At 46.7% G+C, this 23821-nt stretch overlaps 1 protein-coding gene across 4 annotated transcripts in view; it reads right to left on the bottom strand.

Moving 5' to 3' along the window:
* TMEM183A (transmembrane protein 183A) overlaps positions 1–17056 on the bottom strand; it is a 101111-nt gene extending 84055 nt beyond the window's left edge. Inside the window, exons 1-2 of one of the 4 annotated variants that reach the window (XM_085600226.1) lie at positions 16939–17056; positions 3329–3418 (exon numbers count right to left, since the gene is read on the bottom strand). In XM_085600226.1, coding sequence (XP_085456352.1) covers positions 3329–3418; positions 16939–16941 — 93 coding nt within the window. In that variant the 5' untranslated portion in view covers positions 16942–17056. Of the gene's footprint in view, positions 1–3328; positions 3419–16818 lie in introns of all 4 variants that reach the window. The other 3 variants (XM_085600225.1, XM_085600231.1, XM_085600227.1) reach the window with 3 other exon arrangements.
* Positions 17057–23821: the final 6765 nt, after the last annotated feature.

Below are 23821 nucleotides of genomic sequence, written 5' to 3'. Positions count from 1 at the left end.
TCTGTTGCTGCTGCCAAGGCTTGTTGGTACTCCCGCAGGACACGGACTCCCTGGTTCTCTACTTCCTACGTTGGACAGCTCATGAATAGGTCCTGGTCTTCCTTAGCGTCGCCTGGTCCTCACAGCTGCTGGGACATGGTCACCGTCATCACTCCTGCATCTTCAGTCATCGGTAGTCATTACTCTTCAATGCCTCCTGGTCACCTCCGAGTGGCATAGACTCTGTCCCCTCGCTTGCAGGTTCTTGTCTTCAAGAATCCACCCTTGGATTCCACCGAACTCTTGCACAGCCTTCGCCAGCAATAGCTTCACTAAAGTCCTCCATTGTGGTCTACGGCGGTTCCCAACGTCACTTCACACCTATGCACCTGGCTTCCCTGGTCTAGGTATCCTTGTTCATGGCGTATCCACAAGTGGGGTGACTCTCCAACCTTCTGTCTTCCACTTGGTTTCTTCAGGGTCCACTGAGAAGGGTCCTTCTTTCAAACTGCAACCACGACTCTCCTGTTTCCTATTGAGTACTAGGCTGTGTCTCCACTCTGCACACAGCCTCCGTGGGGTTTCTGAGTACTTTCCTTGGGTGGTTCCTTAAGTCCCCAAGTCTTCTGAATCTCCTGGTCCAAGTCCCAACTTTGGCTGCAGTTCGCATTCCACTTTCTTAGTATATGGTTTGGTCTCCCTCGAGACCACTGTGTGGTGCTTACTTACCTGTTTACATTTGAAGTGCTGTGTGTGTTTGTGTTGATATCTCCGGGTAGGAGATATACCAATGGGTTAGTGAGTTTTGTGTAATAAATAGCCATTTTTAGGTCTCGCATGAGCCAGCGCATGCGCTGCTCTGGCGAGACTTTTAGTAAGTGGGCTTCAAAAATCCGACCACAAGCGTGTGGCCTAAAGCGTACGGTTACGCGCACAGGCACCATCTGGCTTTCCTCTCTCGTCATGGCTCATTAAACGCATCGCTCGAGGGCACCCTTACACTCGTGGGACGATGCAGCTGCTTTCACTTTTGATGCGACGTGTGCGCACACAACTCCCGGGCTTGTCTTCCGTGCCATCACTTGTCAGCTAGGCCCCGCACGCACAGGGCCACCATTTCCGAAGGGCTTGGTGTGCAGAGTCCACCTGAGTTATCTTTAAATAGAATGACAATTATTCTTTGGCAGAATACATGAATGCTGATGCGACGCGCACGCCCCTTGCCCCGGTGAGCTCTTGAGAATGAAGAGTTATTGCTCTCTTTCTCTATCGCACACACACCATAATTATCTTTCTTTTTCCTGTGACCCTCGCTTCCTCTCCTGGGTCCTTTCTGTGCCTCTCGGTCTATTACTCTTTCTCCCTTCCGTTGTCACCCACACGGTCTCTTCACCTCTCATTGACCTACTCACTCTCATCTCTATTGCTCTCCCACCCTAAACAGTCCCCTATCACTCACTCCCTCGCTTTCCTGCCCCCACCCCCTCCTTACCCCTCGATGTCGCGTGTGCGAGATAGACCAGAGGAACATTAAAATAATTCTGTAATAATCTGTAAAAATAAAAAATAACTAGAAAATGAAACGCGAACAAACTCAAAAGTAAAAATAAAAAACCATACGCCCTGTTTACTTGTTTTCATCTTCGAAGTTTGCGCCGTTAATTGTGATTCTATATTTGGGGGCCTGCCGTTTCACTCGCAGTAAGAAATTGTCCACCCAAACCTCAATGCTGCCCTTTTCCCACATATTAAAGCCAGGGTTTGATATTAATTATTCCAGCGGTGATAGCTTCGAGGACAGCCTAAGACATACGGAGCAGTTCTGACACGGGCTATGGAGCCGCCCTCACCTGATCAAAGCGGGCAGCGTGTAGGGCTGCCCACGTCCGGTTTTCTATCGGCACCGACGGTAGTTTAACGCCTTGGAAGATACAAAAAAATAAGCAAAATAACCAAAAGTCGGTATTTTCCCCATTTCCTGTACATACTTCAAACAGCAAACACAAGTAAAAAGCACTTTTTTGATGTGTTCGAGGGAGCCGCTAACGGTCCCAGGCTAATAATGAAAGAAAACAGAGATAGTAAAGTGATGCAATTAATAAATATATACGATTTTGTTTAAAGTCACATTTAGTATCATGCCCGGGCTTTTAAAAGACTCTTAACAAGACAACACCTGACCGGTATGTTCCCTTGGGAAGATGGCAACCCTGGCAGTGTGGTACGTTTCAGGTGCAGGAGAGAGGTCTGAGTTTTCTGAAGTTAACAATGGAACTCATTTAAATGACTTCAAGAGGTGTGGCCTTGAGGTTAAGTCTGGATTTCTGCAGCAGGCGTCATAGCCCACTGAGCTACAAGCATTTGCAATGCAATAGGTCTCGCACTTACGCAAGTTTCCGCTATTGACATTGCAAATAACAATGCCTTTTAATTTTGTTTTCGTTTTTAAAACATAAATAAAAGGCAGTGTCATTAACAATGCCAACAGCTTAAACTCACGTAAATGCGAGACCTATTGCATTGGAAATGCTTGTTATAAATATACTGTGTGGTTCTTTTTCGTTAAACCCACACTACATGATTAGATCTGGTAAAGCAAGCTGCTTAACACTCCTTCTGGACTAAGGCTGCTCTCCCAGCTACCACTTAGAGGGCTTTCTATGGTTATCTAAAACCACTAAAATCACCGTAAATTTCATCTGGATTAGTGCAAGGTGCTTCACTTAAATAAGTGTGCACAACATACTAAGCCAACCTCCTACACACATGCATACACATACACACCCCATCACCATTCGGCTCCACTGTGTGTGTCCTCTGTTTAAAAAGAAAAGGAAATAATGTTCTACCACTTCAATTCTGATGTCACCTATAGGTAGGAGTGGTCAACTTTCACAACGTGTGCCACTCCTCACCTTTGACTGCCTTAGGACAAGGAGGGCCAAGACATCACTTCACAGGTGGACCTTCTGAAAGGAAAAATACAAATTTTTGTAAAATATACCACTACTGCCTCAATCAGAGCAGAAAGAATAAATACAACAAGGAAACATTTTCCTTCATCACTGAAGATGGTCTGCGGGCTCCATATTTTTCAAATATAGGAATGAGCTCTTTTCACAAGTGTGGAACAAGAGCAGTGGAAGATTTTAGATTTAGCTTGCAGTTTAGATACTTGATTGGCTTTTTTCAATTTTCATTCCAGGTCACTGTGCACCTACAGACCAGATCCTCATGCAGTCCCACAGGATGTTGATCAAGACAAAGTGTAAACTACTTAAAGGACACAACTTTATAACACTATATACTTTTATATTTATCTGGCAGGCAAACTCATGGAGCAACTCACCTTCTTTTTGAATTGCGTTGGCCACAGCTTTCCTAACACGACCAGACTTCCCCACAGCAGGATCAGAATTGGCATAATCCGCCACTGTAACTGAGACAGAACAAAAAATTCTTACTGTTGCTCTCAAAATTGCATCAAATATTTTTCAGAGGTAAACTATCTGCTAGGGCCAAACAGAAAACTATTTGAATACGTTCTTTAGATAAATTAAGCATACTTGAAAAATGTATCACAGATGCATTGGGTGTCCATGCACCTAAAAACTAGGAGCCGATACCCGTTTCATTTACAGGTCAACAAAAGTTCACTGTGTCAAAGCATGGCTGTGTTTCGTTCATTACTGTTTGAAATTAAATGCAGAATCTATAAATAAGGCTTTTTGCAAAATGTACAAAATTAAACTATTTTACTCAGACTATAGACAATTGATAAGGAACTCTTGAGCATCAAAAGCACCAGCTTTCCCTAGAATAATGATGGCTGAAGAACTTTGAAAAGCCATATTTTCATAAATTGTGGGATTTTCCAAGTACTAAAGAAATTGCACAATAAACCGTTTGCAGGAAATGGCAACATGGTGTTTGCCCCCTTCTTGAATAAAAGCAATCACAACAAAGACTGAAAGTTGTCTGACCAATAGGAAATTAAAAAAAAAATGTAATTACGGTGAATATGACGTTTAAAATCAGTACAGCTAAATAGTCAACAAGAGCAGATTAACCCCTGCCACCCTCTGGCGTTTAACAGTCGACTTTCTGAACGCAGTTGCTTTTGATTGATTCCAACCCAGCAAATGCTTGGGATGTTTTGTAGAAAGTGACTAATAGGGCATAATGTCTAGTATACAAAGGAGCATAAAGCACACCTCGTTTAAAAATGTGCCTCGTACAAAAATCCTTCCAAAAACAATCCTGTCCATTTGCTCAACTTTATTGCATATGCGGCTGGGTTTTTCAGACATATTGTCTGCCTAGTGAATCCTTCGGTGTCTGTTGGTCTCACTTTGCAACCAAAGCTTTGCCAAAGATCTTTTGCACCTATGGGCCACAATGGACAAGAGTTTAAGGGAGAGGGAAAAACACCTGTGAAGAATTTACAAGCACTTGTAGGAGACATGTCACACATTCAACTTCTATTAAAATAACTGAGTACAAACATATTTAAAACCATATCTGGAAGTTAAAGAACAAAGCAGCACGACTGCGCTAATTGAGAACTTAAACCTTAATCTAGGGGAGTAGGGAGCAGAGCAAGCTCTGTCCGAAGATTTGACACCACTAGAGGTAATGCTGACCAATGGTTAGACTAAGCATGTCACATGCTTATATAGAGCGCTGTTTGCAGGACACTTCCAAAAGCACAAAGTCACTGAAGGAATGGTGGGAACACTGTTTGGGGACAGATATCCCAGGAAATGTATAGGTTTGCTGCGTGGGTTCGGTCATATCGGTGTTGAGTAATCAATGATGCCGATTTACTCAATTCAATCATGTGCACTACACTTATTTGACCCCACAGAGAATAGAGAAATGTACTTGGGGCACAGAAGACATGTCGCAGGTGCATGGATGGTATTACAGACTTTTTGCATATGGTATGGACATGCTCAGTGATCTCAATTTTGGTCAACGGTGTTGAGGGGCATATTTGAAGAGACCACTTGACTTCCCCCTCGATCTCCTTCATTGTTTATTAAATGCACGACAGTTACCAAAAATACAAAGCAACTTGCTTGCTTTCAGTGTATAGTCTTGGTGCTCGCGAAATAAATGCTGCATAACTTTGACATGGAAATCGAATATGGTATCCATACTGAGGCAATGGTGTGGTAAAGTGGACTAGGGCGGGGATAGTTGTTTACTCCGATATATGGGCCAGGGAGAGGAGCGGTGGATCCATGAAACTCTGGGACACTTACTTGGAGAAGTTGGAACCAAAGTCAGATGACCGCCATCCTGTGATCAGGAACGTTATTGAGGACAGCGGGTGGGGATGACTGGTTTCTCCCTATATGTGTAATCAATTTTCAACTTTCTTGTTCTTCTGAGAACACGAATGGAAAGTTGGGAATGTTACAGTTTTCACGGGTGTATGTATTCATGGAATAATTTTTTAATTCCATTTTTGCATCAGCAATCAATATAGATTTGCTCTTGCAAAAATGTATTAGCAAAACTGCACTTTTTTTGTTTTGTCTCCACAAGAAAATTTTTTGTCTAACAGTGAAAGTTACATAGTCAGTTTCCAACATAAATAGAAACTGGAATGCTTCCTAATTAGATCTCCTACTCCTGTTTTCAAATTGTTGTTTTAGATGCTTAAATTGATGATTAATCGAATGGACTTCAAAGCAGGAGTTAAAGGAGATTGGCATGTGAGGCATCTCCTTTATCTCGTATTTTAAAAACACATTCAGTCCAAGCAATGGCAAATGTCTTTTTCTATCTTGACCAGAATGTGAAGTTGTCCGATTATCAGTCGGACTCCATGTTTTGACAAAAGAAAAGGAAAGTTAGAATTAGACATACAATGCTGTCTTACACCCTCTTAAGAGAGATCTGAGGCATTCTCAGTTAGGAGGATTTGAAACTTTAAGGGTAACTTTGGGAGGAAGAGTGAGGGGCTCCTTTGTTAGCCAAGGAAAAGTGCTTGTCACTGACCATTAGATTCACCTGACATTCAGAAGTACCCTGACAGATTAAGGGCCAAGCATAAAAATATCCTTGTCCTGGCTTCCTCCCTAGTCGAGAAGTTTTCTGAAGAAGTCAAAACGCATTATGTTGCTGTATATTTAAAACGCTATCCTTGGCCTCTCTCAAATGTAGATGAAAGGGGACCTGGGATCATACAGTTGTTTGCGACATGACTGAGCCACCTGTTTGGAACTGTAATTCACAGTTGGTGAGGGTCAAGGTTTTTGAGCAACGATCCTTCTAGGTTCTACAATTTCAAAGGCCTCCCAGTAGCCAACTGGCAAATGACTACAGATAGGATTAATTAAATAAGTAGGAATGAAGCGGAGTGAATTTAGGACTAGCCTGGGTCCCTCATACCAAGTTTAGCATTCATCACTAAAAGATTAAATGAGTCTCATGGCAAGCAAACCCTGAAAAAAGGGACGCATCCTGAGCTACAAAAACAGTACATACACCATGGTGGCAGGGAGAATAGATGAATGGACCACACCAGGTGAACAAATAAAGTGTTTTGAAGATATAAATGTCCGGCTGGTTCGGTGAGCAGGAGAGATATTTGGGACACAGTGAGAGACATTTGTGCCGTTCCAGGAAAGTCACCACCTCCCATGCTCAGAGAATTGTAGACCACAGCCGAGTCTAATCCAGGCTCGGGAAATGGAGAGGGAAAAAAGTTGAAATTATTACAATGTTCAAATGGCATTATGGCCATAGGATGCCCGAGATGAGACCCGGTGCATAGAACGTCCTCACAATTTAAAGGGTAATGGGACCAAACAGAACAAGTTACATGGACTTCTTGTCTAAGAGGTTGGCTCGGCCTACATCCATTTGGTAATCCAAAGCAACTTGAAGGGCCAAGAAGTCCTTTTGTCAGTTAATAACACTCCTCTCAGGTGAATGTGTAGAAACTGACGAGGATGCTATAAATGTCTACAACAGTATGGGAAGATACTTTTTAACATCATATATGTATTTTAAGTAAAAACGTGGAAAGGTGTGCATGCAAAGAGCATGTGAATGCTGTTTTAAAGAGGGTTGACAAGAGTACAAGGAGGAAATTAATCTCCCATCCTCAAAGTAGATTGTTAGGTGAAGTGGAAGTAGGTGTGGTTCAACACCATTTTTGTGACTAGTGACAGAAGGAAAAATTGTTATTAGTTAGCATTATGTCGAGTCAGAGCCAAGTGACATGGTGGCAACTAGGATGACAAGAGGCTGGGAAGTAGACAACAGTGCGAATTCCGAGAGCATGAATAACCCAAAGCAACAGTATACAATGAAGAGGTGAAGTCTGCTACAAAACTTAAGAATAGCAGAGAACTGGTATAACTATAAAAGGCAGGGGCAAAGCAAGACAGAGTGGAGTGGCATCCTGTTACGCTAATTTCAATCAAATAGAGATACACTATGGCACAGTAGACCCAAAGTACCGAGATAGAGGCCCTTAAAGTTTGGTGTCCCAAGAAGATGGCATAGTGTATGGCGAGCCCTACAGATTTTGCCCCTTTCCAATATTTTGTGAACTTTTAGGGCATTGTTGAATCCTATATTGGACTCTGAACTATAGAAGGATGTGCCTTTGAGAACTTCGAGAATTTAGTTCAGTCCTGGATGGTGAACTTTGAAGGAATGTGCACATGTTTCACTAGTTAACAAATCTAGTACTTGGATCCCTACTAGAACCTGAAGACTCAATGTTTTCATTTCACAACCCTGCACCGTATGCACTGTGCCTGCCACATGGTGCAGGAATGTGCAACAACCTACATTTTACAATGGGAGCTTGTGCTGCGGGCGGTGTCAGACTGCTGCACAAGCTCACATTGTAAAATGGAAGTTTGTGACCGCACCATGTGTGGTTACACCCTAATTTGGTATGCGGAACCGCAACCTATGGTCGGGCGGTTTCCTCACCAAAATGGTGCGTCCGCCTGACATCATGAGGGTTTTTGTATTTAGTCTCTATTCTGTTTCCACAGCGTCGGTCGCCTGACTTGGCCTGCGATTTTCGGGCATCCAAAACCTATTCTTGAATTGTTTTATGTAACTGCAGGTGAAGTAATTGGTCATAGAACAATGCTACCGGCAACATAAAGGCTACAGGAATCTTTGGTGTCTATGAAAACAGATGAATATTTTCTTTAACAACGATTCTGACAAGAAACGGGTGTTAGAACTTGGGGTCTCTAGTTGGCAGAGGTAGGTACCTTTGTCCAAGTAGGGACCCTTGCTTCTAGTGAGGGTAACGGGGATACACACTTTAGATAACCCCTGCTCACCCTCTTTGTAGCTTGGCATGAGCAGACAGGCTTATCCCAAAGGCAACGTGTAAAGTATTTGTACCAACACTCACAGTAACACAGTGAAAACATCCCAAATGGACATCACACCAGTTTACAAAAATAAAGTATCTTTACTTAAACTACACAAGACCAAAACGGGAAAAATTCAACAGACACAGTTTAAAAATATGACTTTAAAAAGGGTTGAAGAACTTGTACCATAGAAATCTATGGATGCGTGACTCTTCACCAAAGTACCTATAGATGCGACAAAAGTTCCCAAGCCAAACAGCTGCAGCTTCGGAAAACAAAGAGATGCGACACTCCTGAGACCCTGAGGAGGTTATGCGACATCCCCGCTGCACAAGACCTCCATCCTTAATTTAGGTCCAACGCCATGGAATTTCTGAAGATTCCTAGAATCTACCGCTCCCGTTCCGGGGCGAGGGCTTTCTCAGGTCTTGTGCCGCGTTACTGGAACTCGCTTCCCATTGCCATGCGTAACTGCCCCTCTCTTACAATCTTTAGGAAAAAAATGAAAACCTTTCTTTTTCTGACTCCTTAGTATTAGTCGTGGCTTCTTCTTCCTACTTTTCCCTCTCAGTGAATAACTAAGTATAGCGCCGAGATTCCCCCGGGTGAGTCGCGCACTCTAGAAATGCCCCTAACATAACACAACACATAGCGGACGAGTAGCATCGAGTCCGGTCTGTCGGGGGAGCGATGCGTCGAGTCTTCATGCCGGTTTGCAAGTGATGTGTCGGGAAAGCGTCTCGCACAGGTATGATGCGCAGATCTTCGGGATGTGACAGCAATCAATGCGGCGGCGTTGGTCTTCTTCTGCCGCAACCCCTCGATGCATTGGTTCTTGCAGCGGCGACAGGCGCTGCAATGATCTTCGCAGCGGCACGGCGATGCGACGGAAATCTTCTTGCGCATTCGAGATGCGCCGGTGAAACATGCCGCAAGAGCGATGCGTCGGGTTTTGCAGTTCTTTTCACACTTCTTCTAGCTCCCAAAGCAGCAGAAAATAACCTCCAGAGGCCCCACAACTGGATCAGGCACTCTAGGCAGGTCAGAACTCACACAGCGGAGTTCAGGGGAGCTGGGGGTGAAGTCCTTTTGTTCCTGGGACCTCAAAACAGGAGGCCAGCTCTCCTCAGGCCCTTGGAGATCTTCTTCAAGCAGGGCACACAGCAAAGTCCTTCTCCTTTCCTTGGCAGAATAGCAACTGCAGGTTAGCCCCAGAACACACAGCAAGGGCAGTCCTTCTCTTCAGTTTCTCCAGCTCTTCTCCTCTGCAAAGGTTCCTCTTGAATTCCAGGATGATCTAAAGTTCAGGGGTTTCAGCTCTCATATTTATACCCCAAAAATCTTTGTCCTCTAGGTGTAAGGGGCCCTGGATCCAGTCCAAGCCAGTTCTGGGTGCACTCTGCCAGTGCACAACTTCTTCCTTTGTTAGTGTGTGCCAGGGCCATCTGACAACGCAGGGGTGGAGCCAGCATTGTGGAAGGCAGGCAGGCACAGCCCTATTCAGGCCCAGGTGCTACTCCTCCCACCACTCCAAAAGCAGATCGGCCTATTCAGCCTAGTACTGACTCACCCGACTCTTGGAGCCACTGCAACTCCCCAGCCCCTGTCACTCCAAAGCCACACAGTCAATTCACAAATAGGCAGAGGCACACAGAAATGTTGAACAAGAAAAGAGCCACTTTCTAAAAGTGCTATTTTCAAACACAGAATTTAAAAACCACCCTTCCTAAAAGATGTATTAAATTCTGAGTTCAGGGATACCAGACTAAGTTTCCATCTCACTTCTATGGGAAGATATGCCGGTAACATGTTACACAGCATTCACCATTCTGTCCTATGGGCAAGATAGCCTTTCAATAGTGAAAAACTAAATTGGCAGTATTTCACTATCAGGACATGTTACACACACACCAGTACATGTCCTAACTTTCACATACACTGCACCCTGCCCAGGGGGGTACCTTGGGCCTACCATAGGGGTGTCCTATGCGTAAGAAAAGGGACGGACGGGTAAGTGGATACACTGGCCAGGTCAAAATGGCAGTTGACAAACTGTGCACAGGCACTGCGGTGGCAGGCCTGAGACATCTCTTTGGGGCTACTCATGTGGGTGGCACAATCAGTGCTGCAGGCCCACTAGTAGCATTTGAATTACCAGCCCTGGCACACTCAGTTTACTTTACTAGGGATTTACTGGTAAAACAAATATGCCAATCATAGATAACCAATCACAATAACAATTTATACAGGGAGCACTTGCACTTAGACACTGATCAGCAGTGGCAAAGTGCCCAAAGCATCTAAACCAGCAAAAACAAAATCCAGCATAGCATCAAAAACACAGGGGGTAGAGGCAAAAAGTCAGGGAAAACTACGCCAAGGATGCCAGGTAAGTGGAAGATTTAAAGCATTTTAAAGAAAATTTTGAGTCACACCTGGCAAACATCAATAAAAAAAACTCCATAAGACATTTTCTGGAACCATCATACAACTGGGCCATGGAATTTAAATCCTTGTCAATTTCTATAGTGTTTAGCTTGATAGTCTTGGCTTTAAATTAGTCTTCACTTTAAATCTTTTTACATACATTTTAAAAACAATCTTAATAAATTGTTCAAATAATTTATTCCTGTGGCACAGCAAATTTAAAAAAAGAACTTACACAGGAACAAATAGGTGAACTAGGTTGCTGAAGGAATAGCAAAGCAGGCCTGCAAGTAACAAAGCCCAAACTTTTCAAAATGGGAATTAAAAAACGCTTAGTGAATGTAACATAGAATTTACAAAAAAAGCAAAGTACAATACACTATGGGTGGAGGATTCATTGCAAGGACAAATCAAAATGGACGACCGACCATACTGCCCCAAGGAAAAACACAAGTGGTATTGAATAATACCAAAACTAATTTTGGTAAGGAGGGACCTATCCTAGCTGTTGGTAAACATGTCCATGTCTTGACTGGATCATCTCCAAGAATCAACAGTCAAACTTATCTCTGTAGACCCATGCGACTGACCACCACGCCATCACCTTCCTTCTACCTAGCACCTACAAGACAAGGGCACCGCAACCGGTGATCCCTAAACGCTGGATCAGAGACACCAAGAACCTGGCCCGTAGTGAACTTGAGACTTGCTGCAAATCTCCCCCCCCCCCCCCCCCCCACCGGCATATCACAATAGTCAGTGGCCTCAACGATCACTACTCTGCGACTATATCGAACATCCTGGATGAACTAGCCCCACTAAAACTGAAAAGAATTCAAATCAAAGACAGAAATCCTTGGTTCACGGGATCCCTCAATAATGAGAGGAGAGCCCTCCGGCATGCTGAAAGATCCTGGAAGCAGCACCCCTCTGCCGCACATTTAAAACTCCTGCGCCAGGCCAGGCCAGAATGTCTACAACAGGAACATGCTCAAGTCTAAAAAAGAATTCTTCAGAACTGAACTTGAGAAGGCCAAGAACAGACCCCACAAGCTCTTCGAACTGGTCAAACACCAATCCAATAAACTGGCCCAAACCTCAAAAGAATACCCCAAGTCTCTTATTTCCTCAGAGGAATTCTCCACTTTCTTCGCAGACAAAATCTCAGCCCTTGGAAATTAACTCAGTTCCATCACATACCCTCAAACACTTCCTGACCCGCCTCCTCCAGCAACGTCGCCCCCACAGGCTCCACCCAAAAACCATGCTCACTGGACCGACTTCAAAGTCTATGACGAAAACTCAATTTCTAAAATCCTATCTACCTTAAGCCCTAATAACCATTTTAATGACCCACTCCCTTCCAACTGCCTAGCAGCCGTCACCCAATCCATTATTCCTAGCTGGACTACAATATTTAATGCCTCTCTCCGGCAGGGAACGAAGCCCGACGCTCTAAAAGCTGGCCAAGTCCTCCCCATTCTGAAAAAAACATCGCTGGATCCAGCCTCCCCTGACAACTTCAGACCAATCTCCAACATCCTGCTCTTAGCCAAAGTGATGGAGAAATGTGTGCAGCAGCAGCTAAGTCAACACATCAACAACTTCCACCTGCTCGATGACTTCCAATCTGGATTTAGACCAGGGCACAGCCCCGAAACTACTATGCTCCACATCCAAGCCCTTGACCAAGGCAAAACCTGTCTCCTAATCCTCCTGGACCTATCTTCGGCCTTCGACACGGTCAACCATGAAAAACTACTTGAACGCCTCAAACTCAAGATGGGATTGGATGGCACTGTTCTAGAATGGTTTAGGTCCTTCCTCCAAAACCGGTCCCAGAGATTCCTTATCAAAGGCAACCTATCGGCACCATCCCCTGTCACGGTTGGAGTCCCTCAAGGATCAACCCTGTCCCCCACCCTCTTCAACCGCTACCTGGAACCGCTTACCGAGGTATTACCCACTGCTAATATCTCCTATCATATGTACGCTGATGACACTCGATCTACATCAAAACCTCATCTCTCGAAGAGATTCTCTCCCTGAACGAAGCCTTGAAACTCACTGTCCAATGGCTCGCATCCAATGAATTCAAACTCAACGCAAAGAAAACAGAATTTCTCCTGATCTCCCCTCCCAATACCAACCTTGAGATTCAATCATGGATCAAGACTATCACAGCCTTAAACTGCCCACCAACCATCGTGGATTCAGCCAAATCCTTGGGAATCACCCTTGACAGCAACTTGAACATGCGCGACCACATCAATTCGATGGCCAAATCAGCCAGATTCCACCTGAGCTACCTTAGGGAATTGAAACCCTTCCTCGATGCTCCCGATCTAAATATGGCAGTCCAAGCACTTGTCATCTCCAGACTGGAATATGGCTGTTCTACCCTCTCCCGGTTACCCAAGATCTCCCTGGCACCTCTAAGAGCCTGCCTCAATGCGGCCGCCAGACTTCTCACTGGCACAAGGAAATAGGACCATATTTCCCCACACCTGAAAGCTCTCAACTGGCTCCCCCTGGAGGCAAGAATACAGCTCAAAGAATCTTGCATCACGCACAAAGCTTTATACTCTAAATCCCCTGCATATCTGGAGCAGAAACTTGTGATCTCTGGAGGAATCAGAAACTCCCGATCTGCCAGAGACCTCCTGTTCCAACCTGCGCACTTTCGGAAGAAAAAAACAACTTCCAATCAGGCTTTCTCTGGGGCTGCTTCAAGAATATGGAACTCTCCCCCACCTGACATCAGAAGAATCCCCTCTCTGACTCGCATCAAAAGGGAGGCCAAAACCTTTCTTATGGGTACATTTCTAGCTTAAACCTGGCCTCCACCATCACCATGGCCCAGGTCTATGGCCGTCTATTGCCACCCTTCGGATTATCTAGTTACCCCATCAGAAACTTGGAGCCTTGTCTTGAACATTGTAAATGTAATCTGTAATATGTTATCATGTCAAGAGTATTTGGATGCAACCTGTAAATACATGCCCTTATACCCCTCATGTATCCTGCACCTTGTCCCCTACTACTCGATCCGTAACTGCTTGATGTTAAACCTGTTCTGTTTATTGCTGTATTTTCCTGTAAAGCGCTCTGATACCCTAACGGGTCAAGTTCGCGCTCTATAAAACTCATAAAAAAGATAAAATAAAATATATGGTTATGCTCCTGTGGTCATACAAATACTAAGGTGCACTCGATTTCTACCCTTGGTTAGTTCTAGAGCCTCCCTCTCCTCCCTCCTGGAAGCAAGGAAATTATAATTTTAGCCAAAAATTGTTCTTAAAAGTTACGTTTTGGGGATTTCAGATAAAGACGGCCTGCCCAGTTTATAGGCTATTGAATGAATATATGAGAGCCAGAAAATTTGGAGTCCAAGATCACAGGACAGGCAATCATCAATGATATCCCTGTTTAGGGCTGTATGCGGATTCCCCAGGTCAAACACTATAATAATAAAGAAGCAAGGTTGATAGAATGCTCCACATAAGCAGACCCCAGATCCTTACAAATGGCAAAAGTTGGAGAACTTGCAGGCAGGCCCAAGAGTCGTGTATAGACCCTGTTCTCCTCCAATTTCGCTGACTTCACATCCTTGTAACCCTACACCCCAGAGCCATGTGTTAGAACAGGGAGGCCCTTTCTGCTATAGTTTGCTAGCAGAGGGCCGATTGGTTTACTATTGATGGAAGAAGCCAAATTAAATAGAAACCCAACAGAGGTGGAGAACCTCAATGTCCGCTTGGATAGGCATGGTCCCAAAATGCCTTTAGCATCAAAAGTAACTCCTAAGTAAGGACATTCATGCACTCTAGAAATAGGTTTTCCCAGCAGGGCCATGCTGCAGCTCTTGAGATTCGTAGAACCGCAGTCCATATTGAAGGTCTTAGATTAATACGTTTTGAGACAAAGTCAACGAAAGTATCCTACAAAATCTAGACCGTTGGGTTTTCTTTACATTAAAACGGAATCATCAGCATACAATAGGACAGGGGCTGCCCGGTTCTTATCCCTGGGGAGAGGATGTGGTCCGTCGGCTGCGCTGCCGCCTCTGGTGCAGGAAACCAGGGTTCGAGCCTCGAGGTCGCGTCCACATCCTGTGATTCTGGGCAAATCACTTAATCTCCCCGTGCCTGAATGTGTAATGTAAATACGGTGCTATGTAAAGCGCTCCAATACCTTTGGGTCGAGTTCGCGCTATATAAATATGCAACAACAAAAAAACCACAAAAAAAAACCCTAAAGTCAAAAAAGATCCCTCACACAATAGATGCAATCTCTAATTTCAAAAGGCTATGTAATGTTTATGTACCTAGTTTCGCCACCGTTCATTGGCACTTATACTTTACTATTTATTTTAAAGCAAAAAAATCCTCTCACTAGTAGCCCACAAATACTTATATATAGATGTTCAATTCACAATCAACAACAAATTTGCACATAAACACTTAAAAGGAAAGAGAACATGAATTTGTACATTCAAAAACACATAAGATATTTTTTTTGTCTATGGGCTATTTTCTCGCCCAAAGTATATATTTAGAACATAATTTCACAAGAATTATATCACATAAGTACAAGACAACATTTCACATAAATAAAGACTTAGAATCCCCGGGACCACTATCAACTCATACGTTACTTTTTCTGTACAAGCATACAAATATGCATTGCAAATTCGTCATGTAATGCAATATCAACACCCAAAGTATACTATTAAACAAAATGGAAAACTTAGGCAACATCTAATTAAAGATATCCCATGCGCAAGTATATTAGGGGGGCCCTATGGGATTTGGGTATAGCAATAATAATTCGAACAAACATAGAAGGAAAATACATCAATTAGCTAATTTAAACATATAGTGATTTAATCCATTTTTAAGGATGCTAAATTCCCTCAAATCCTTAGATTCCGCCAACTCGTTCCGACCTTCTAGATTGCCCTATACAGTTGATGAAGGTCTTCCTCAGGGCATATAGGTGGGGGGGGGAGGATACTGTGTGTGAAACATAAATATGTAAAGTGAGTTTCGGTGAAAAGAATTCATGTTGTATTAAATAACCACGGGCATCCCTGCTAAAAGACATAACTCAATTTAACCCAGTAATTGTCCCTGCATGGGTGCCCACATGGATCCTTGGTCAGGGCCACTGAAATTTTGTGATCGTGCTGCTGCAGTGTTTTCCCAGCATTAATATGAAATTGCAGCATTTGCCACTTAAACCATCATCTACTGCATAATCTGCAGAGTCTAAGGATAAAAACTGTTTCTAGCTCAAAGGGTTAAAAAGTTTCTGAAAAGCAAAAGCAGCGATACGTACTGGTATGCACTGAAAGACCCTTTGTAAAGACTGAATGGTCACCTTTCCGTTGCTTACTGCTACATTTGAGTGTTAAACTGCTACTCGGAGATGCAACCTAGGCCCATTCAATGTAACAAGTGCCACAAAATGACAAAATAGTCAAGTAATATCATACAATGTGCCCCATTATGCCAGATAATTTGGCTTTTCGTGCCGCATAATTTGGGCCGCATAATTCCAGTGACCTTGATTATGGTTTACTTTTATCCTATGAACACCCATCATTCGCGTAATTTATGTCACTTAATTTTGCTCCCAAGTACTACTTACATAATAAAATCCATGCTTTCAAAATTGCTTCCCAACCCACTTCCTCGTCTCCTCCCCACCACGGATTTTTAAATGATACAATGAAAAATAACGCGACCAGTGTTCGGCTCTAGTTTTACGGTTAAAAACAGTTGCCAACTACTATGTTCGCCCTCCCAATAACGAAAAGCGAAGTTCTGACGTACCATGTTGGTCTGCATAGTCGGATAGCACGCCCACCTCCTAAGAGGTCCCGCCCTCTAATTTAGACTTTACTTACAAAGCATACTAAACCACGCCCCACGGCAGCTGCCGTCTTCCGCGCCTGAGCACTTCACATCCTCTTTAATCCTCACTATGTGCACCTACGATGCTGGTGCGCCTGAGTCTGGCCCCTGCCTCAGGTGTGATGCCTTACCACTGGCCGCGCTCAGTGATTCTCCCCGCTCGTTCACCCGTCTCCCACGGCGTTTTTTGCGCATGGCTGCGGCTCAGACACCTGAAAAGGGCGGCTAACGAAGTTTTCAACTTTCTTTACCATGGCGCGCGGTAGTTAGGCTCACTGCAGTTCAATGAACGAGAAAAGAACGGGGCACCTCTTGCCTCCGCCGCCATGCTTGATCTTACAACTAGCCGGTTTTCAGTCCTTAAACCATCCCGCTACAGTCTTTCTTCTATTGCTATGACCATGTTTGTGACGCTACACGCCTTGGAAATTGGAGGTGGTCGCTACCCGCACGTGTGAGCTCTGAGCTGACGGACATATTGAAAAACCTGAACAGAAGCACGTAGTATTTATGATCTTAACAATTAAAAGATTTCGCAAAGTTTAAATCTCGCAATTTTAATTTGTTTACAAACTTGCAGTATGGTTTAACATTATTGCTCGTTTAAGTTAACTTTATTATGTTACCTTGATGGTTAAGTAAAATAGAGGTGACTCGCATTAATATGATGAAAAACAAACAGGGTAGTTGAATTAACAATGCCTGTGTCATAAAGTCGATTTTTCAGTCATGTATTAGCGAGTGGCAGTTCAGGCCATTGCAAGTCGGCTGTTGTGATCACGACGCTAGAGCTTTAATCTGCAACGTAGGAAGTAAGTAAATGTGTTTTTGCACGCCAGTGACAACTCCCCGCGCTCCACCTCCTCTTGTGTTTTGACATGTCAAAGAGAGGACTGGTTGGTGGAGGTAATCTCTCCCATAGAAATATAGTGCATAAAGGACAAGTAACGTTAGTCGGAAATCGGCACGGCGTATTGACTAATTTTAGAGGCAGGTGTTGGGAACTTCTCGCAAAGATTTATTTTAAGTTGCCTCCGTCTAGCGCCCAAATGCAGAGTGCCTACTACTAGGGTTCACGATCTGTATTAAGTCGGGGCATGTAGGGAAGGGCTGCCTGCATAAGTAAAGGTGAGCTGAACACAGCAAGAAAGCCGATTTGTCTTTTACATAAGCCAATAAAAAGATCTGAAAACCTTAGTTGAAGAGACCTTAAATCAGCAGGGAACCCTTGAAAGCACACATGTTGCAGGTACTGAGCAAAATTGAGTGGGGGTCGATATGCCGCTGGCCACTTATTTTCTGGGTTGTAAAAATGGAAACTGCAACTTTATTATGTCAGGAATTTTTAAACCAATTTTCTACCACAACGGTTTGCACGAAACGAAGCTTCATTTTTATACATCTTTATTGTAATCCTAATGTGATAAAAAAGAAGAATAGTGATCTTATGGTGTTTGTTGTATAGGGACTTGAAGCGGAAGTAACCCAACTCTCTGGAGTAGTGTTCAAACAAAAGTTCATTTACATATTGTTTGACTGAGCCCTTTCTGCAGGGTCATCCTCCAAATTTTTGTCTACACCCTCCTGTTTTCTGAATGTTTTTTTTGGCTTTTAAGACTTTGTGCACTTTACCACTGCCAACCAGTGCTAAAGTGGTTGTGCTCTCGCATTAAAATATGGCAGAATTGGCTTATACACACTGCATATTTAATATATTTGTACAGCCATAGTAGAGTGGTACTACATGTGCTTGGGTCCTTTAAATTAAATGCTACTAGTGGTTTAGCAGGACTGATTTTCCCACCCACTTAAGTAGCCCTTCAAATGTTTTTCAGGCCTGCCACTGCAGCTTGTTTGTGCAATTTTAAACTGCCATTTTGACCTTTCAAAATAAACCTTGTGGCAGGCCCAAACTTTCCTCTTTAATACTTATGGCACCCTTATGATGAGACATGGACAGCCCGGAGGGAAGGGTGCAGTGTATTTAAAAAGTAGCACATACTTTTAGGTTTTACGTGTCCTGGCAGTAAAAAAACTCTTAAATTAGTTTTCCACTACTGCAAGGTCCACCTTTCCCAAAGGAAAGTATTGGAATTACCTTAATACATTTAATAAGCTGTAACTTCTAATTGGCAACAGGTAACCAGTTCATGTTTGGTGTTTTTGGGGGGTTGTAAGGATAACTATTCATATGGTAAAGTCAGATTTTAAAATTGCCACTTTCAGAAAATGGGTCTTTTCTTACCGTAGTCATTTAGTGCCTGCATCCTGTCTCTAGGGTCTCGACTAGTTGTAGCTGACAGTTGGGCTTTGTGTATTGTGACCTGTCCTCAGGACACCCACGCGCCACACGGCCCTCCAGCTGTGTCTGTGTGCCCCCTCCCTCGCTCGCTGCTGATCGTTGCCGTTCCGCTAAGTGCTGTGCCCTGTGTTTATTTTCACCACTTGTTGCCTGTATTGCCCCTGTTTTTTGCTCCGTGTATTTTTCTGTTGTATTTTAGCCCCTGTTCCCTGTGACCCCCGCTCCCCGCCGCCGTACATCTCGGCCCGCCCCCTTTTCTTCTGTGCCCTCCCCGCTCCCAGCTGCCCCTCCCTCCCACTTGTCCTTAATGGTGACCGCGCGGCGCAGGTGAGTGTGACCTGTCCTCAGGACACCCCCGCACCTCACGGCCCTCCAGCTGTCTGTGTGCCCCCTCCCTCGCTCGCTGCTGATCGTTGCCGTTCCGCTAAGTGCTGTGCCCTGTGTTTATTTTCACCACTTGTTGCCTGTATTGCCCCTGTTTTTTGCTCCGTGTATTTTTCTGTTGTATTTTAGCCCCTGTTCCCTGTGAACCCCGCTCCCCGCCGCCGTACATCGCGGCCCCGCCCCCTTTTCTTCTGTGCCCTCACCGCTCCCAGCTGCCCCTCCCTCCCACTTGTCCTTAAATGGAGACCACGCGTGCGGGCAGTGTTCACGTGCAGCGGGTGCGCCGAAGGCGCTCCAAAGGCAAGCCCGTGTGCGCCCGTCCCCGCCTGGACCGCGCCCAGCGCCAGGACCCCTGGCCCCCGCAGATTCCAGCCCACCCGCTGATCGTACAACGCCGCCACCCTCAACGCACTCAACACCGGCCGGAGCCCCGGCTGCTACCAAGCCACCCGAGACGCACCCACGGACCCTTCACCTGCCGAACCTGCAAGTTCACCTGCCTCCGGACCTGCGCGGCACCCGCCAAGCCGACCCCCAGCAGCAACCACCTGAAGTGCATCCTGCTCAACACCCGCTCCATCCACAGACACGCCATAGAACTCTGGAACCTGCTCGACACCACATCTCCAGACGTCGCCTTCCTCACGGAAACCTGGATGAACGCCTCCTCAGCGCCCGACATCGCCATCCCGGACGGTTACAAGATCACCTGGAGGGACCGCGTCAACCAGACCGGAGGAGGCATCGCCATCGTCCACAGAAACACCATCCGCATCACGACCAACACAGACGACACCCTCGCAGCCGAACACCTGCACTTCCAGATCCACACCGACCCCAAGACCACCCTCAGAGGCACCCTCATCTACAGACCCCCTGGACCCCGCACACACTTCAGCGAAGACATCGCAGATTTCATCAGCCCGCACGCCCTCCCCTCCGCCGACTACATCCTCATAGGGGACCTCAACTTCCACCTGGAGAACAACAATGACAGCAACACCACCACCCTGCTGGACAACCTCGCCAACCTCGGACTCAAGCAACTGTTGACCACCCCCACCCACTACGCTGGACACACGCTTGACCCCGTCTTCTCATCAAGCAAGTACATCTCCTTCAGCCACGCCACCGGACTTCACTGGACAGACCACAGCTGCGTCCACTTCAGCTACCGAAAGACCACGACCCACCACCACCCACAACAGGTTCCCCGCAGGAGCTGGAGCAAGATCACCTCCGACCAGCTCACCACATCCCTGACCCAAATCACCCCCGCCAGAACAACGGACCCCAGCCAAGCAGCCGACAACCTCACACAGTGGATCACCATCTGCGCAGATGACCTGGCTCCACTGAAGCCCGCCCCCCCCCCCCAGCAGACCCGGCAGCAAGAAAGACCCCTGGTTCACCGACGAACTCAAGAGCTCCAAGAGGAACGGCCGCATCCTCGAGAAAGCTTGGCGCAACGACCCGACTACAGACAACATGACGACCCTCAAGCACGCCACCCGCAAACACCACCAGCTGATCCACACCACCAAGAAGACAGCATTCAAGGAACGACTAGACGACAACGCCCACAACAGCAAGGAACTCTTCAGCATCGTCCAAGAGCTCTCCAACCCCAGCGCCGGAAACGACATCACTCCCTCGCAAGACCTCTGCAACTCCCTCGCCTCGTTCTTCCACAGCAAGATCGCAGACATACACAACAGCTTCAGCACACAGCCCACGCACCCTACCACTGAACCAACGCCCCCCACCACCACCCTCCGCGCCTGGACCCCGATCAGCACCGAAGACACCATCCGCACGATGAACACCATCCACTCCGGATCACCAACCAACCCTTGCCCCCACCACGTCTTCAACAAGGCCGACTCCGTCATCGCACCCCATCTCCGGGACATCATCAACTGCTCCTTCAACACCGCCACCTTCCCGGAGAGCTGGAAGTATGCCGAACCCAGCGCCCTACTGAAGAAACCATCAGCGGACCCCACCGACCTAAAAAACTATCGCCCCATCTCGCTCCTCCCTTTTCCTGCCAAAGTCATCGAGAAGACCGTCAACAGACAGCTGGCCGCCTTCCTCGAGACGAATGGATCCCTCGACCACTCGCAATCCGGTTTCTGAGCCAACCACAGCACCGAGACCGCCCTCATCGCAGCCACTGACGACATCCGAGCCCTACTCGACAACGGGGAAACAGCGGCCCTCATCCTCCTGGATCTCTCCGCAGCGTTCGACACTGTCTGCCACCACACCCTAGTGCAGCGCCTCAACATCGGAATCCAAGAGAAGGCACTGGAATGGATCATCTCGTTCCTCACTGGAAGAACCCAGAGAGTCCGCCTCCCCCCCCCGTTCAGATCCGAGGCCACCGAAGTCATCTGCGGCGTACCACAAGGATCTTCTCTCAGCCCCACCCTCTTCAACATCTACATGAGCCCCCTCGCGGCCATCGCACGCCAACACAACCTCAACATCATCTCCTCCGCCGACGACACCCAGCTGATCCTCTCCCTCACCAACGACCCCTCCACCGCCAGAACCAACCTACACGAAGGGATGAAAGACGTAGCCGAGTGGATGAAGAACAGCCGCCTGTAACTGAAGGAAGTCCTCATCCTGGGATCATCACCCTCCGCCTGGGATGACTCCTGGTGGCCCCCGGCCCTGGGCAGCGCACCCAAACCAAAGGACCACGCGTGCAACCTGGGCTTCATCCTGGACTCCTCCCTCTCGATGACCAGACAAGTCAATGCCGTCTCTTCGTCATGTTTCAACATCCTACGCATGCTCCGAAAGATCTTCCGATGGATCCCCACCGAAACCAGGAAGACGGTCACCCAGGCACTCGTCACCAGCCGACTGGACTACGGAAACACCCTCTACGCCGGAACCACAGCCAAACTGCAGAAAAGACTCCAACGCATCCAGAACGCCTCAGCACGACTCATCCTGGACATCCCCCGACACAGCCACATCTCCGGACACCTGAGAGACCTGCACTGGCTCCCCGTCAGCAAAAGAATCACGTTCCGACTCCTCACCCACGCACACAAAGCCCTCCACAACCTGGGACCCAGGGACCTCAACAACCGCCTGACCTTCTACACTCCCACTCGCCAGCTACGATCGACCAGCCTCGCCCTCGCCTCCGTTCCACGCATCCGAAAAGCCACCACGGGAGGAAGATCCTTCTCCTACCTGGCAGCCAAGACTTGGAACTCCCTCCCCCGCCCCATCCACCTCCGCCTGACCTCAGACCACCTCTCCTTCAGGAAGCAACTCAAGACCTGGCTGTTCGAGCAGTAGCGGCCCCCCCCCAAGCTCCTTGAGACCCTCCGGGTGAGTAGCGCGCTATACAAATGTTATGATTGATTGATTGATTGTATTCCAATACAGAGCTTATGTGTGCCTGGATGGGCCATCACTGGCAGGGTGGATCTGGGTACAGCCCTAATTACATTAGAATAGTCTGTGCCTTGCCTCTACACTTAGGGCTGCTTACCCTCTGGAGCCAGGACAGGCAAGAAACTGTGACTTCAAAGGGAAACTTCTAGCAGCTTCTCCCAATTCAAAGGAGGCACGTGGTGTAAATATTGGACCTCAGACTCAACCTCTTCAGTCCTCTTTTTGACATGTGGAGACTTCCAGGAAGGAGGACTGCTGTGCCTCTGAAAGGACTGCCGCTCTGCTGGACTGCTTCTTTGCTGCCCTCCTGCATGAGTCAGTGATTGGACCTGCACCTAAGCCCATGACTCCCAGAGTGAATCTATGGGCTAGTTTGTAGGCCTCCTGTTCAGAGTCACAGGGACATAACCAGCTCCCAAACCATATGATCCAGCTCCCGACTGTCTGAACCAGATCCAGCCGGAGGCAGTCCCTGACCCCCATGTGGTACCCTTTAAGACTGTTGGTGTGGCCTCAGTGGAGCTGAATTGAAGTTCTTGGGCTCTTCACGACTGCGAACAGGCCCATTGGTGCCAAAGCCTTGTTGCACGCCCTGCCGCCAACATAAATCACACTGAAACTAAGATGGCCCCCCAGACGGAACAACAAAGCGAAGCTTCTGGGTTCCAGGATCACAATCTGCAAAAGTCCTGTGCTAACCCCTGCCATCCAAACCTCTGCTGCAGACATCTCTTGTGAATAGACTTCTTGATCCTTTACTGAATTCGACGGAGTGACCTGTAACCCCCTCAGCGATTAAATTGTCCCAGTAGTGGTGTGAGGCTGTGATTGCCGAGCTCTGAAGACATCTACGTTGCTGTTGACCGACACTGCTCCCAACTGCTGGTCCTGCCTGATGTGTTGAGCAGACGTTTTCAAGCTCCTGTTTTGGCGGGGGGGAAGGGGCTAAGCAGCTCTGGAGTGACAGCCGATAAGGTGCCACAACACGACATCTGGCTGCCGACCCTGTCCGGTGAGGGAGCCGG

The sequence above is a fragment of the Triturus cristatus genome, chromosome 1_2, assembly GCF_964204655.1.
Source record: "Triturus cristatus chromosome 1_2, aTriCri1.1, whole genome shotgun sequence".
NCBI classification, from domain to species: domain Eukaryota; kingdom Metazoa; phylum Chordata; class Amphibia; order Caudata; family Salamandridae; genus Triturus; species Triturus cristatus.
This window is presented reverse-complemented; position numbering and strand designations above follow the sequence as displayed.